The sequence below is a fragment of the Haemaphysalis longicornis genome, unplaced genomic scaffold (genome assembly GCF_048455015.1).
Source record: "Haemaphysalis longicornis isolate Haplotype H1 unplaced genomic scaffold, Haemaphysalis longicornis Haplotype H1 scaffold_2, whole genome shotgun sequence".
In the NCBI taxonomy this organism is placed as follows: Eukaryota; Metazoa; Arthropoda; class Arachnida; order Ixodida; family Ixodidae; genus Haemaphysalis; species Haemaphysalis longicornis.
The window spans coordinates 286,405,856-286,422,103 of NW_027526295.1; the positions used below are offsets into that span (position 1 = coordinate 286,405,856).

General features: G+C 48.4%; 2 protein-coding genes and 1 non-coding gene across 3 annotated transcripts in view; 1 reads left to right on the forward strand and 2 right to left on the reverse strand.

Annotated features, from left to right (window-relative positions):
- Positions 1 to 16,248, reverse strand: part of C12.1 (spliceosome-associated protein CWC15) — a 385,811-nt gene that overhangs the window by 240,886 nt on the left and 128,677 nt on the right. The gene's annotated exons all lie outside the window — the stretch shown is intronic.
- LOC144170808 (retinal guanylyl cyclase 1) overlaps positions 1 to 16,248 on the forward strand; it is a 220,827-nt gene that overhangs the window by 172,925 nt on the left and 31,654 nt on the right. The window contains exons 7-10 of the mRNA XM_077700820.1: positions 2,637 to 2,780; positions 3,463 to 3,543; positions 8,746 to 8,922; positions 13,236 to 13,395. Of these exons, the coding sequence (XP_077556946.1) occupies positions 2,637 to 2,780; positions 3,463 to 3,543; positions 8,746 to 8,922; positions 13,236 to 13,395 (562 nt within the window). The remainder of the gene's footprint in view (positions 1 to 2,636; positions 2,781 to 3,462; positions 3,544 to 8,745; positions 8,923 to 13,235; positions 13,396 to 16,248) is intronic.
- Trnat-ugu (transfer RNA threonine (anticodon UGU)) lies at positions 8,352 to 8,423 on the reverse strand. Its single transcript has one exon. It is a non-coding gene; the product is annotated as a tRNA-Thr (tRNA).

The following is a 16,248-nucleotide window of genomic DNA, read 5'->3' on the forward strand; positions in this document are numbered from 1 at the left end:
GGATGGAACCCACTGGAGCGCGCTGTAGGGCCGATTAGTGTCTGCGGGCCATCCCGGATGGCTGTGAGCTCCGCCAGTAAAGATGGTAGGGTTCGAATGGTTTGGTAGAGGCAAAATTAAGAGGCGTCTGGGCAGACCGGACACTGCATCACAGTAGATAAAACACCATCCTGGGCCCTAGCGTCCACGAAGGCCTCTACCGCTTCGTACTGGGTCTCAGCGGTCAGTAGTGATCCTTTCGAACGTGATTTTCCGGCCGATCGAGTGTGAAGTCGAGTCAGTAGTCGATTGTCGGTAACCTGATGATACAGCCATGGCGGCCTGGTTACAGGGTGATCTGGTAAAGCAGGTATGGAACAAACCGTTTAAATAGCTAAGGCCACTGCTTCCGCAACAATACGTTTGTGCGTACGGGCTGAGCGACGTTGTTCAACCAGTTCGTCAAGCGTGCTGAGCTGAGCCTCAGCTTGGAGGGCTGGTATCGGGGTCATTGCAGGAAGGCAGGTGATGGTGCGCACTGCGGCTCTGTTAATAGACTCAAGTCGGGCTCATTCCGTCTGAGTCATGTATTGGAATTGCGTCTGATAAACCAGTCAAAGCTGCAGTACTGACCTCACCAGGAGACGAGCCATCTTGGAGCAGGAGCCACCAGACTTCTGCGAGACGCGTCGAAGCAGGTGAAGCATCTAGCCTGCTTTTGTCGGGCAGATCGAAGCCACGTGGCGGCCGACCCAGACGCAGAAATTTCCGAACCCTAGCTCGCGAAGAGATGTGGCAGTGCGTACGGGTTGGCCGGAAAGTTGGAGTATGAGGACAGCAATAGCCAGTTTGCGACGGCCCCAAGCACTCCACAGGCAGAACGGTTTCTTTGTCCGCTGAAAGTGTCAGTCCAGTGTATTGACACCATTTGTGCGTGTCTGTTGAGGCTTGTTGAAGGCACACGCTTTGCCGGTGCAAATCTGGGTGCACGGTCCATACCGTTATGTCTTCCGCGTAGACGAGGAAATGCAGGTCCGGTATGGAGCCCAGATGCCAGGTAAGCGGCAGCATCATAATATTAAAAAGGAGGGGCAAAATAACCTACCCCTGAAGTACTGTGCGATCTGGTGTGAAGTGGCCATAGCTTGCCCCGCCAATTCGTATTAATCGCATTCACTGAAAAGTTTAGCTGCCCATTTCTTTACTTGGCAATACTGGAAACGGCCACGGACATGGCTGAAGCAGCACGGACATGACGCGGCTTCTGCCACTGCGCCCGCACGCCGCAGAAAAAAAAAACACCTGCGTGCATCGTCTGCCCGGTTTCAACCACATTCTGAACGATGGTGTCAACAGATATGTTATTAATCGCACTCACATTGGAGTCAAGGCATTACTTTGCGTTCGGTTGGGTGGACTTTGGAGCGTCCAACACACATCATGTGCTTAGTACGGACAAGTACCGCCATCTCGCGGAGCCCAACGTAACCAGTGATGGCGCACTCACATGGTTGCCTGCATGCGTACCTCGCCAGTGAATACAACCTTTAGAAAAAGATCTTTTAGTAGCTTGTATAGGAGACAAAGGCTTCGGAGAGTTTCCAGGATAGCCCTGTGGCTGACGTTATCATAGGCCTTGTGGATGTCCATGGAAAGGACTGTCCGCACTTTGTGTGAACGACTGCCTAGTAACACCATTGACGACAAATGGCCGAGCCCGTCCTCTGTACCCAGGCGAGGTCCCAGTCTGGGCCGGGTGGTACCATAGGAAGGTGTCCAACCACCATTGAAGGTGAACTGCCAGCGTGCGCTCAAAAAGCTTGCAAAGCGTGGACGTCAAGGCGATTAGGTGCAAATTAGGAAGATGGTCGGGTGGCTTCCCTGGCTTCGGTATAGGTACAATACCAGCATGAAGCCACGACTCAGGTATTTGGGCAGAGAGCCAAACCTCGTTGATGCAGTCGAGGAGATTGCTAAGCGCTGGTTCACTGAGGTTCTTGTACACCTCATATGTAATGCCGTCCGGTCCCAGAACCGTCCGAAGTTTTGCGTGGTCAATCGCAGCTAGGAACTCAGCCATGGTGAAAGCTGATTGAATTCCATGAGCCGCGTCGTCAGAGGGCGGCGAACCAACCTGATGTGACAAAGGAAATGGGCACGGGTTACTGGCTGGAAGGATTTCGATTCGCTAGCTCTCGAGTGCTCTCGTCGCTCTGGCTGGCTGCTTCTTCGGCGTTTCTGGGTTCTTATCGAAGAATTGATATTTGAGTAAATTGGCACTGGTCGTACATCTGCGTGGCGTGGTGCAAAATACGAGGGAGGAAATTGAGAGGACGGCGTTGAACTGGCGACGAACTTCTTTGAAAGGCAGACGCTTACATACACGCTATCAGCAACACCTACGAGATCTCACACTGACGACGTCATTATCAATGCATATACAAATAGCACACGAAGCATACAAAGTGTAAAAGCTGATAAAAATTAGGGCCATTTCACACATTCCACTTTTCCTGGTGTGGTAAACCTCAACGACGTCCCTCTGCCGGGCGCCTTGAAATGTTGCAGCACTCTCGTGCAATGGCGTGCGACAACGCAGAGGCCCGAAGGAGGTGAGTGTAAGTTCATGGTTTCCTCCTGTTCTGTCCTCGGCGCAGGCCCTGGACGGGTACTACTTCGAGCGTCCCGACATACTCAGGGGCTCCCGTGACTCCCTAAGGCGGGCCCACACAAAGAGTAGCCTGCAGAGCCTGCATGCGAGCCTGGACGACAGACCCAACTGCGCTAGGCTCAAGGCAAAGGTTCGTCTTCTATTATCACCGTCCTGCTGCCTTACCGCTCCTCTCGACCGTCATTTTATTTGAACTCCCATTTTTGCGTTTGGCCGCCAACCCGATCCGGAAATGTGCGTGTCACAGGAAATCGGAAAGAAGGATGCAGAAGGGAAACAGCACTTTCGGGATTATTCATCCCCTAAATAAATTCGCGTGCACGCGCCCAGAGGGGTCGGAACATGGCGTGCGGACTGCGGACTTTAATCTGAACGAGTAACCTGACAGTGTTTCGGAATCAAATCAGTGGCCCTTCAATAAAATGGCAGTTTGAATGACAATCATAACTTCAAGGGAACTATTTTTTTCTGACCTTGAGACCGGGACCCTTTTCTACGAGACCATTTATTCCGTTTTATCCTGGACGTGTTGGACCCGCCGACGTAACAAGAGCGACCACCGTGGTATTATTTTTAAACATAGCCATATTTTAAGCATGGGCATAAGTCATTATTTTAAGCATAGACATTATTTTTAAACAGCACCTGCTGGCAGAGGCCGATACATTTGTTGCATCACAACACAAAATCGCAGTTATTGTCTTCCAGTACCATCATTCCCTATTCCTGCACTCAGACAAATTTGTCCTTCGCACGTTCCTTGTGATTAGGTCTGTTAATGTGCTGCGTTATTTTTGTCTGTTTATTTTCAGGGAGACATGGTCTACCTCAAGTATCTGATAGTACAAACCGCCTTTGAAATAAAGACCAAAGCAATGAAGCAACTTCAAACAGTGAGTGTATTTGGGCTCGGTTTATTCCATCTCGCACACTTTCAAATGCAATAGGTCTCGCCAGTGTCATCTCGTGTGCACGTGTAATTCTGTGGAACCCTTTGCAGTGGGTGCCACGGCAACTTGTCAAAGATTGCTTTTCCGGTTCTGATTGGGTGAACTGCTCCCACCTTTCTCAGCTTTCCGTAACCCTGGTCCTTTTTTTCTAAAACAATAAGTCCATTAGTCGGACTTTTTATAAGCGAAGCATATGCTTCGCGAACCCTGGCAATTTTTTAAGCTTGCCTTTTTTTTTTTCTTAAAGTCGTTTTCGCCTCCAAAGGAACCGTGCGCAGTTTAAAAGCAATTCTACCTTAACAAAGAGGAAAAATATGGGCACCTGTAGAAGTGTGTTGCGTACTTTTTGCATGGCTGTCGCGGAGGAAATTCAGAAAGACCAGTATGCGTTCCTACAGAACACGACGGGTCTCGGAAATCATTAGAAATGAGGATAGAATCTGAAACAAGTGGGGCGGAACACATTAGCTGGTTGCAAGTGTTTCGCTCTGTATGACTATCACTTACGTCTAATTGACGACCTGCCTGATAAGTAATAATGAAAGCGAATTCTTCCGCATTTCTTCAGCGAGAGTTATAGGTTAGCTTCGCCCCTGCGGGCCGAATTGCACGTATCGTAAAGGTGAAAGCCCGATTCTGCGAAAAAACAGCCTGGTCTTGAAAGTGGTCTTGAGAGTAGCCGATGCTGTGACTAGTAAATAAAAACGCGCGCGCGCGTGTGTGTGTGTGGTACAGTGCAATTTGGACCCGGGTCTCCACAGTATAGCAGCCCTGCAGCGCACTACCACTGCGCTATCTCCGCCCATTGGCTGCGGTAGGGGAAAGAGTGCGCTCGTTATTGTTCTTTTCTTCGTGGCCCATACCCACTTGGGGATCATCCAGGAATCGGGAAATTCGTGGGGCTAAAGTGCCCGCTTCACTATATTCACGAAACTATGAATAGGAGACGGGAAAGTTGTAGAACAGCGCGTGCCGCGTGACGCCTGAACGTAATGCCACGTGAGTAGAACAGGGGCCCGCCAGCCGCCCAGAACCCCGATTCCAGGAAAGATGCATGGCGTGCGCTTGCTGACTTAATTCGCGCTGTAAGACGCATGCAGACACGAAAGCGAAGAAAAAGACGCAGACGCGATGAGGCAGTAAGGATTTAAGGTAAGGAATTGGGTTAGTTGGTTTTGCATGTTCGTACACTGCGCTTGAGGTTACCAGGGACACACTTTTTAAGGAATACAACCGAACGACGTGGACAGCACGAGCGCGCAGCACGTGGGCAGCATGGCGATCGGGCTGTCCACGTCGTGCGTTTGTATGTAGTGCCTAGACTATACTATAGTTTGTATTCCTTAAAAAGTGTGTCCCTGGTAACCTTTCACGAACAGGCAGTAAGGAAGTTGTTAAGCATCGCCAGGCTATGGGCCTTCGGACCACGCGAGCAAACTTAAGTGCTCCGAGAAATTTTCTTCGTTAGTCCTAGTTAGTGATCTCTCCTAACTTCTCCGAGATGACCGTTAAAAATGAATCACGAGGTGCTATTGCGCACAGCGTAGCGCAGGCAGTGTCCGAGCAGTTGCTGCGTTCAAAGGGGAAAGAAATCGGCCGCGCAACCGCTCGCTGCACCGCAAGCGCTGACGAGAAGAGACTGCCGTCTTCTTCTTCCCCTCCCACCCGTCTCGCTCCTCCCATGACGGACGCAATGGAGGTTTGTCCAAGTCAATTCACTTTCTCCGCACTGCTCGCGCGCCATCTGTTAGGGCAGCACGCGTCTTCGCTTTTTTTTTTATTCTGCTTAGAACAGCTCTAGGCGACACCCTTGGTTATTAGGTGCGGAGTACCTTAGGACAGCACATTGTCCGTCCGCGTCCGTGCGCATACCATTTACAATCGCGAAACATCACACAGGCACCGGCAGGATTCGAGCCTGTGTCTGCTAGACCAGACAGAGTTACCTGTTCTCTGGGTTGATGAGAATCTATAGACTGTTAGTTATTCGGTTAACAACTGAGAGCGGGCTGATGGGTTTTTAGTTCTTAAGGTATTTGGTGTCCCCTTCTTGTGTCAGACGTCTTACCCATTGGGCTACGACCTTGAGTTAGCACCCGAGAGTCAAATGGCTTACTCCCTCACCTGTAACGGTGCGGAGTATACCTTAGGACCTCCCAATGTCCGTCCGCGTCCATCAGTGCGCACACCACCATCAAGCGAAAATCAGGCGAAATTCGATTTGAGCCGTGAGTTGCAGTTTCATTTAGGGAATATTCAAGGTTCAACTCACGGCTAAAATCGAATGACAGTCGGGGCGCGAATCGGATGTCACCCGGGACGCAAGTTGATGTCATTTCGAGTCCCCGTACTCCGCACCCTCGCCATCATCCACGGAGTGGAGATGCTGACATTTCTGGGTTTTCTTTTGTCTGAACTCTCTGTGAAGTAGTTTTTAAATTTTTTTTTCATTCGCTATCGCAAAAACTAACCAAACGTGTCTACTTAATTAAACGGCCACCTTCAGATCGCATTTATATGATGCATCAAGCAAGCCTGCTGTTTACTTTACGCTGAAAAATGTGGGCGTGCATCAGTCATGGCAGCAGTTCATTCCCAACGACAGTGAAGTCTGCTTGCGCGTTAAAAGCTTCGGTTTCGCGTTTACGTAACACTTCGCTGCTTGGCCTCTCTGCTGGCCGAACCGCGTTTCTGCGCACCCGTGCCTCATCTCCCAGTGCGCACCTCCGTGGGCGGCCACTGAAGTACACGCTGTGTGCATCCATCACACGCACTCGCGCGTACCGCGCCAGAAGAATGGGAAGGCGGGAGACAGTTCGCTCCTTAACGACGCGAGTCTTCCAGAATGTGTCTGCGGCCTGCATCTGTAACGGGATATGACTTCAGCGCCGCACGCACTTGGGTGGGGAACTTTTACTCCGCCTAAGGCAATGTGTTGATGTAGTGTGTTAGTAACGCGCTCGGCTTATACCCTAAGGTCCCCGGTTCGATCATGAAACGAACGGAAATGTTCCTAATTTATTTTTGAAGCTAACTGATTTACTTTTTTTTTCAAATTAATCTACATACACACTGTGGTGCAGCAGAGTAGGGCATTTTTGGATGTGTTTTAACTCCTTAAAGCGGCGGCCATTTCCTGTACCGGAGGCCGATTGAATCACTGCTGTTTCGGACAATGAACGCTCATTCTTCCGCATTAATCTCTCAGCTGCCCGGATGCGTGTTCCCACCGAACGATGGTTTCGTCGCTGTCATATATATATATATATATATATATATATATATATATATATATATATATATATATATATATATATATATATGCCAATTGCTAACCCCGACCCCCGACCACGTCTTACGTGGCGGCCGCTGGGAAAAACCCGTTCTACGTCTCCCGCGGCGGTCGGTTCTAAATATAAACCGCCGCGTTAAATTCGAAAGGGGAGGCCGTCGCGGAATAGCACAATGGTAATTGCACCGCACGCGTTATGCGGAGATGTGGGTTCGACTTCCGCTTCCGGACAAAAACGGCGGATTTTTTCTCGACTTCTATTTTCGCTTATTTATCACTGTATCAAAGAAACATGACGAAAATACGCCATTCAGCACTATTAAATAGTTCGAGAAAAGCCGAATAGCATTGGCAATAACGACTGCAACCTTGAAATGTGTCCTTACCGAGTCCCTCGTCCCTTATCTTTCTATATATATATATATATATACATATACAAAGACAGAAATAAGGGTTGGCAGTCAAGAAAATCTCGGAAAGCAAAGGGGAGGATGTGGTAGGTTATTGAAACAGATAAAGAATTTGGAAAAAAAGAAAGTGGAGAAAAAATGCCCGCCAGGTGGGATCCGAACCCACGACCTCCAGAATATCGGTCTGGTGCTAAAACCACTACGCTAGCGGTGGGGCGATTTTCCCTTCCACTTTCTGGGGTATTTCTGTTAAGGTATTTATATTTCCTGTGCTTGGGGGTGATAGCCAGCGCCACTCGGACTACTCGGGGTGAAGGGGACCTTCTTTTTAACCCCCGGGCCGTGACTCGAGTGTCTACGACATGTCACTAGTGGTCGACCAGCGTTGAACCCTGTTAAGCTTCCTATGGCACCAAGACTGCCAGAACAGAGGCCCTCACTATGCATGTACCGAATCAGAATGGGAAATGAGGGGCTCGTTGAAAATAACACATAAATAAGGGTTGGCAGTCAAGAAAAACTCGGAAAGCAAAGGGGAGGATGTGGTAGGTTATTGAAACAGATAAGAATTTGGAAAGAAAGAAAGAAAGTGGAGAAAAAATGCCCGGCAGGTGGGATCCGAACCCACGACCTCCAGAATACCGGTCTGGTGCGATAACCACTACGCTACCGGCGGGGCGATTTTCCCCTCCACTTTCTGGGGTATTTATGTTAAGGTATTTTTGTTTCCAGTGCTTGGGGGTGGTAGCCAGCGCCACTCGGACTCGGATAGCCACTCGAATAGCCAGCGCCACTCGTGGGTTTGGATCCCACCTGGCGGGAATTTTTTCTCCACTTTCTTTCTTTCTTTTCAAATTCTTTATCTGTTTCAAAAACCTACCACATCCTCCCCTTTGCTTTCCGAAGTTTTCTTGACTGCCAACCCTTATTTCTGAGGCAGTCTACGACGCCAAAGGAGGCATAGGGGTGTGGTTGAGCTCTTTTCTTTATTACTACGGTTAATGAAGTGAACTTTTTTTTAATATACAGAAGAAAGAAAGAAAAACACGCGCCCAGAGTGGGGACCGAACCCACGCCTTTCGATTACATGTCGAATGCCTTACCAACTCGGCTATCTGGGCGACTGTGTTCTCCTTCACTTTCTGGGCTATTTATATTCACTAGGAGTGTATCTGACACTTGAGGGTGGTAGCCAGCGCCATATATATATATATATATATATATATATATATATATATATATATATATATATATATATATATATATATATATATATATTTATAAGCCGCGGGCCGACGATAGCAACATGCCAGTTCAACTGTAGGTCAACAGAAGGTCCAACTAGGCAATGGCCGTCAGTCACGTGTTGAGAACGTTCGAAGCATCTCTCGAAGAGGCGTAGCGAGCGGGCCCGCTTGACTAATTGCCCATCCCGGCCTGCAGATGTACGAAATGCGGCAGGAGAACGTGAACGCGTTCCTGGGCTGCCTGGCCGATCCGCTGCAGCCGGCGCTGGTGTGGGAGATGTGCACGCGCGGCTCGCTCACCGACGTGCTGGCCAGCGAGGACATCCGCCTCGACTGGACCTTCCGCCTGTCGCTGCTCAACGACCTCGTCAAGGTATGCTGGGCACGTCTTCTTTGGTCTCTACAAAACCACATACCCGCCATGCCCCGGCTCCACCGCTGTCCCCCAGTTTTACCATTACAACATACAACCACAGTTACTTCGGTTTTCCCTTGTAGCAAGAGGCGTTACTTCAGAGGGTGCTTATACTCGTTTAGTACACATCAGTGTGCGCTGTAGACAGGTTGCTGACTGCTGTTAAAAAAGGGCGAAGAGTCTCAATTTGCTGTATTTTCTACATTTATGACGCTTTTGATAAACTACATTACTAAGGAAGCGCTGCTCTTTCTGGGCAATAAGAAATGATTGTTACAGGATAATTCGCATAAATTCATAACAATTATCTATTAATTCGCAGCTTTCGTGTGCCGCTTGTCTGAAATAGGAGCATTTTATAGCCAGATTTGGCTACGAGCAGCCTAATTAATTGCCTTCTTTATTGCTTTATTGTTTTAATGTGTTCCTTTTTTGCGAATGGTGTTTGTTTACACTATATCAGCGATGACGGGCCTTAATTTCACCAGTTACGTGTTTTTGCGCAGATGCAAGGCGTAGTGCGCGGTTGGTGCTTCTTCACAATTTTTTATTCGCGTTTCCGTCAGTTTTTTATCCTTTTTATTTTTGTATTTGTTTTATAGGCAGATGTGTAAGACGTATATTTCTGATTTTGTTAGTTTTCTTTGATAATTTTGTACCCTTATTTCATAATTTTTCTTACATTCCATTCTACCAATGATCTCGATTCTTCAGCGACGCGGCGAAAACTGCTTCTACTGTCTCTTGTGCAGCGCACGAACCAAATTTTAGCGTTACTAAAACAATGAAATTTTATAGCAATATTTACACGGCACAAGCGTATGGCGTCTTACTCATTTCAAATCACATCATCAAACACAAAATTCCCAAGTCCATCGTGTATACAGATTCTATAAGCGTTGTGCAGGCACTGTCATAAGGAAGGTTGTCTAAAAACTATGTGATCAATGTTCATTTAAAAGTTATAATTACTGCATATGCTTCAAATTAAGAAATAACTATATTCTGGGTACCAAGGCATTGTGGAATCCCTGGCAATGAGACCGCTGATCAAATGACTGGTGCTGCTGCTTTCATGACCACAGTTGACATAACAACAGTACCGTGCACCGACCTAATGACACACATCAGACGACAGCTCCGTAACACATGGCAACTACACTGGAGTCAACAAACAGACAACAAACTGCACGTGATAAAACCACAATTGGGACGCCACACAACTGACTCACACAACAGATACACTGAAGTCGCCCTGGCTAGGCTGCGGACAGGTCACACACATGTAACGCACTCCCACCTGCTCACTGGATCTTCGCGACCCATGTGTAGCAGGTGTGGAAGGGACCTATCCGTAGTCCACATACTAATCACATGCAAGGCACTTGACACAACACGACACAAATATTTTCCCTGATTTGTACAAACGAGATATTCCACTGCACCCATCATACTTTTTAGCCGACGAACCAATGTTTTCTAGTCAACGTGTTCTTAGGTTTTTAGCTGAGGTAAAATTTCTGAAGCTCTTGTTAAATCACGCGTAATCATCCTGACCATATACACCAGCCATCTCCATTGTCTTTTGTTTTGCATCGCTTTTACTTCTGCTCACAGGTTTTAGTATTTAGTCTCATCAACCATTAAATAACTGCTTCTCTGGCGCTGTTTGCCCTTGTTGACCTTCAGCCATTAAACACCAACCATCATCATTATAGTTATGGGTTGTTCGTTTTCTGGTTTTATATATTTTAACACGAAAGTGTTTGAAGCCGGTATACACCAAGATTTCACTGACGTCATATTCGTCAAGGAAATGACGCCACTACACCTTTGCAGAAGCGACCCACCATCAGGAAGTCGCTCGCCAAGCACACCCACAAGACAGGCGCCGACCCCCAAATCATGCTCAGCTGCAGATTTCACTGCACATTTCACTTTCGTGTTTTACCGATTCCCATGACAGAAGAGCTATCAACCACAGTTTTTTTATTGCCAAGACTGACTTGGAAGAATCTTGTCTTGCGTTTAATTGTCCTTATATTCTCTGCAAGTTTACTAGTCGCGCACGCATATATGCTGCTTACAAACCCACCGAAGATGAATCGTCGAATCGTCGTAAACCAATATGCATGTTGCACATGCGGTAGTGTGTAGTAGTTTTGACTTTGGTAAGCCTAGTACAGTCTACGAAGTAATAAAATAAGCCCACATTCTTTTGGCCATGAATCTTTTTGGGACCTCAGTTGTCAGCGCGCAATCGTATTGCGACGACCCGCCGCTGGACGACCGACGCGCTGTCAAGCAAATCCGACAAAGTTCGCCCCATAGGCAACGTCGCATGAAATAGGCAAGAAGGAAATAGACAAACGCAATCTGAGTGGTCGAAACATAGGGACTCCGGATTTGAATCCGCACGAGTAATCTCGCCATGTTTGCAAACACTTCAGCGGGCCCCTAGCCCAAGCTGCAGCCTCCTCGTAGTCGCCTTTTACAGCCGCCGTGAGACTTGCCCCGTGCCTCCTGTTTCGCCAGAGCCGCCAGCAAACGTTGCCGGCCTCGTGGTCGTACCGGTGATCGCTGGGTGAACTTCTCCGACAGATCATAAAATTCGAGACCTCCTTTCACGTCAGTGCGAGTGACAGAGACCCGCCTCCTGATCCCCTCGGTCCTTTCCTTTTCTCCCAGCCTAGTGCAGCAATAAAGCAAACTGCCGTCGCCACGCTGCCCCTTTCTTTGGGCGCAAGCCAAGCTCTCGAGGGTCCGCCGAACATCCCTGACCTCGCCATTTTTCGGCGTCTTTACGACGAGCCAGCTCGGCAACGCGCCTTCCGGCGCTGCTCTTTCCTTTCCCCGCTGCCTCCTCTCACTTATTTATTGCATGTACACGGGTTTACTCTCGCTTTGCCTTCTCTCCTCACGTTAGGCCTCTATTGCTCGCGATTTTTGTCCGCGGCCCCCGAAGAGCCCTCATCACTCTTTAGAAGCTCGCAAGTGGAATGTATCTCGCACTTACGCCGGCTTAGCGTTTACCAACAAACGAACGGGTCCTATAGGCTCTACGAGTTTTCTCCTTCCCAAAGAGGTGTTTTCCGGTTATTTTATTTTTTCAGTATTTCTTCGTTCATGCCTTCTTCTTTTTATCCGTCGTTTTATCCTTCCTTTGGCAAACTTGCGCCTGGGGAAGGTTCGCTAACGGCTCCTCGGGGAATGGACGAAAGATAGAGGGACTGCTTCTTCACTTTCTTACAGCCGTTCCTTCCTCGGCACGGAACGATCCCCTGTGAATCGCATGGGCTTCCGAAACTTGGGATATTCCCCTCAGTCAACTTGCGCCTAATCGAGCGTGCGGGACTATTTACTCCCGCGAGAAAAAAAAGCATTAGGAAACAAAACGGAATGATGAAGAGCGACCCTTTCAGGACTGGCTGACGCCTTGGGAGAATTTATACGAGGCGCCACCAGCCAAGGTACTGTAAGAGAATTTTTATCCGCTTCAACAACGGAGACACCCTAAAATGTGGACCGTTGAATATTGCGATCGTATAAAGCGGCAGTGAGGCAGCGTTGCCTCGAGGCGACGTGAAACGATTACTTGTGCAGAACAATGTTATTACTACTACTGCTACTACTAATATTACTATTAGTCACCCGCTCGATAACGCTTCTCATGAACGTCTAGTAAATTGTATTGTTATTGCTGTTATTATTACCATTATTGTTATTATTAACGTTGCTGTTGCTATCTGCACTAAACCAACGTCGCAGCAGAAACCTTCCACTAGGCACATGAGGTTCAGTAAACATTTATTTTAAGTCTCGCCCATAAAAGACAACGATCGAGTACGGCTAACCATGCACGAGGGATGGCATTAGGTACTCAACACGATTTCAACCAGATGAAATAAAATATCGATGTAATGTAAAATGTCCGAAGTGAGCACAGTATAGTTTAATACGGTGGCAGATGCTTTCGGGGAATTGTAAATTTGAAGAATCATTGATTTATATGCAAAATCATTGTTTATGTCGGTTGTTAAAAGTGTCCGTGTGTGTTTACAGGGACCTTAATGTACTAAGAAGAAACTGGGACTACAGTTATTCCAGTTTTAAGCTTTTGCTACGTGCCGCCGTGCACAATATCTCCTGCGTTTACGCCTATGAACAGACGACTCATGGCCTCCTCCTCCTCCAAATTCGCGCAGGTATCAAAAGGCCTCCCGTGAATTTAGTGTGTCACCAAGCTGAGCGGTGTTGATTGAATGTCGCAGGGCATGAGGTACCTGCACAACTCTCCAATACGGCAGCACGGTCACCTGACGTCACGGAACTGCGTCATCGACTCCCGCTGGGTGCTGAAGGTGACCGACTATGGCATGCCAGCTTTCCAAGATCTCCAGGCAATCGCCACCCTCGTCAGATCGGCCAAAGGTAAGCGAGATTCCGCGTGGCTATCGGGGCGGGTGGCACCGCCTCTTGGCGCTGCTCTACGGCGAGTGTGCGCCGGTGTGCTGTCAATGTAGAGGTGTTCTTCCGCGTGTGTGTATCGTGTATCCGGGGAAGCGGGACAGTACGATTCATTCCTACCAGCTTCGCTGGTCTCCGCACCAACATTAATGGCGGGGCACCTCGATACGGTTGGTCCGAAGGCACGTACCCGCCAGTTTGAATACTGTGTGGTCGACGAATTTTTTTCCTGCAACCGGAAGCTTCGTGCTTTGTGTTTCCCATTAGTGGCGATGATTAGGGCCTGTCTCGTGGCCGAATTTGGACGAGGGGCTATGCCTGGCTGTTAAATAAGAAGTTTACTCCTCCTCCTGCTACTACTCCATTTCTCTTGCATGAATCCCAGCTAGCCTGCGGGGTTGGGGTTTCGACGTCTTGCTCATCTCACGCATTCTTTCAAAGCTCCCATAAACCAGTCTTCAATCAAACGTCCGATGTACGCGTGGTCTACTTCATTGGAAGCAAATTTCGCCATCTGACGTCATGATAGCAATCGGCCAGAACTGGAGAAGGCTTTGTAGCGCTTGTGACTCTTCTCTCTTATCGAAACATAGAGATGCCGCAAAATGACATGTTTTGTTTAAGGTAAGAATATAACTGAATAGAAGCTTCAAAACTCGCCCATATTTGAATCGTCCACAGTGGCGTAACTAAGGGGAAGGGGGGGGGGACTCGCCGCGGTGGCTCAGTGGCTAAGGCGTTGCGCTGCTGAGCACGAGGTCACGGGTTCGATTCCCGGCCACGGCGGCCGCTTTTCTGATGGAGGCGAAAAGCAAAAACGTCCGTGTGTACGAGATTTCGGCGCACGATAAAGATACCCAGGTGGTCAAAATTAATCCGGAGCCCTCCACTACGGCGCGCCTCATCGCCTGCGTTGCGTCGGCGCGTTAAACCCCACAATCAATCAAATCAAAACTAGGGGGGGGGGGGGGAGGCGGGGGGGTACAACTGCTCCGGGCGCTACTTGGGAGGGGGCGCCGAGCCGAGTATGCCCAACTGGTGCCCTATAGGGAAAAAATCGCAGCAGGGCGGCGCAGCACCAAAAGACGCCGTTGAAGAGAGTGCTAGTTTGGAGTTGTCGGTACATTGTAACGAACGAACGGCGCTGAGGAAGACAAGAACGAAAAGAGGGGACACACAAGGGACGCTGTGCCGGGGTGCACACACTAGAGTCACTGAAACTGGGAAAGTACTGCCACTAGCAGGCGACGCGCGGGCAGCATTGGGATGTTGTTGCCAGATTAAGTCCAGCGCTGCGGGCGTGTCGCCCAACTATAGTGCCTAGAATGGTTTGCACTTACATTAATATTAAAAGTTCAGGAAAGTTTACACTCAGGCTTAAGACATGAATGGTGAAGCTGTTGTAGGTGACCATTGCCGCACTCATAGTAAAGTTTCAGTATAATTGTTTATTTGCACAGTTGCGGTGCTAGCAATCGTCGTCATGTGCATCGAAGAAGTCGTCGTCTTTTTCGCGGCGAGTGGTGGATGCAAAGTCATCCTCAGCATTGTAGACTTCCTCCAGCTCAACTGGCCAAGCTTGCACTAAGTCGCGCAAGGCTTGAACCATAGGAAAGCTGCAGGATTTCTTTCTGCGTGAGCTCTGAACGACACATCAGCATGCATTAGCACAAGTTTGAAATTGTTTATTTGCATGTTCCGTCGTTACTTCAAACTGTGCTTGTAGTAGTTATCGTCATATGCATCGATATCCTCGTGTCCCTCATACCAAGAATTGCATGCACGGCAGCGCTTGACGACAGCGCTGGAATTTTTTTGTTAAACCCACTGAGCCAGCCGGGACTCTGCGGTCGCCGCGAGGCACGCGCTCACGAGCGCTCGGCATTTTCTTGGCATTTTTTTCCTTGCAACACCGAACTTACGGCTTCTACAACAGCTGTTAAAAATGATGATATTGTAATATATGTAATTACTATCATTATCGTCAGGAGAGGCTCGAAAATATATTTGTCATGGGCACCGTCCCATCTAGTTACGCCACTGATCGTCCATCATTCCTCTATTCTTCATTGCCCTTTTGAAAGTGCGTGTACCTTAAGTAATAATCTGGGTCCTTCTGAAACTTCGAATGCGACCATTGTTTCCATAGTGAAGGAAAGTTTTTATAAATCTGAAAAGTAAGATGGAGGCAGACGATGTTTAGTCTTGTCCCTGTTTTCAGTTTTCACATAATAATCGCCAGCATTCATTAAAAATTCGGACACAGGTATGCTAATTCTAAAACAATGCCAACACCGATAAAGGAGCAAAATATTGGCCGACGATTACGATACCCCCTATGCGAAATTTGAGCTCAGCATGAACTGCAGTCTTTACGGAAACGGCGCATACCTGCTGCGTCTCAAGAAGTGATCGCCTCATCAGCAGGGGAAGATGTCTGTCGCAGCCTCGGCATACCACCCTCCCCTTTACCCTTTCGCCACACTTACCTCCTCCGCTTTGCTGCTCGCTCTATCTTGTCTGCTTTCGGTGTCCTCTTCCTTCGCCCGGTTACAACGAGGTCAACGGCGACGCAAAACCATATAGGAGCGGGTGTTTTAGCGCTACACTCTAAAATAACTGAACAGAACAGAAAAGTGAAACAAATTTATTTAGACTACGAAGAATTGCAGACGCTGGCTCTTTTACCGCATCAACGGAGCCTCTTAGACTCCCTAGTTGATAACTACCTGATTCTGTACATTTAGCAAACTCTCGGATTAAAAAACAAATCGCAACATGGGCACAGAAGCTCAGGTAAAAAAAAGGGGGGACAGA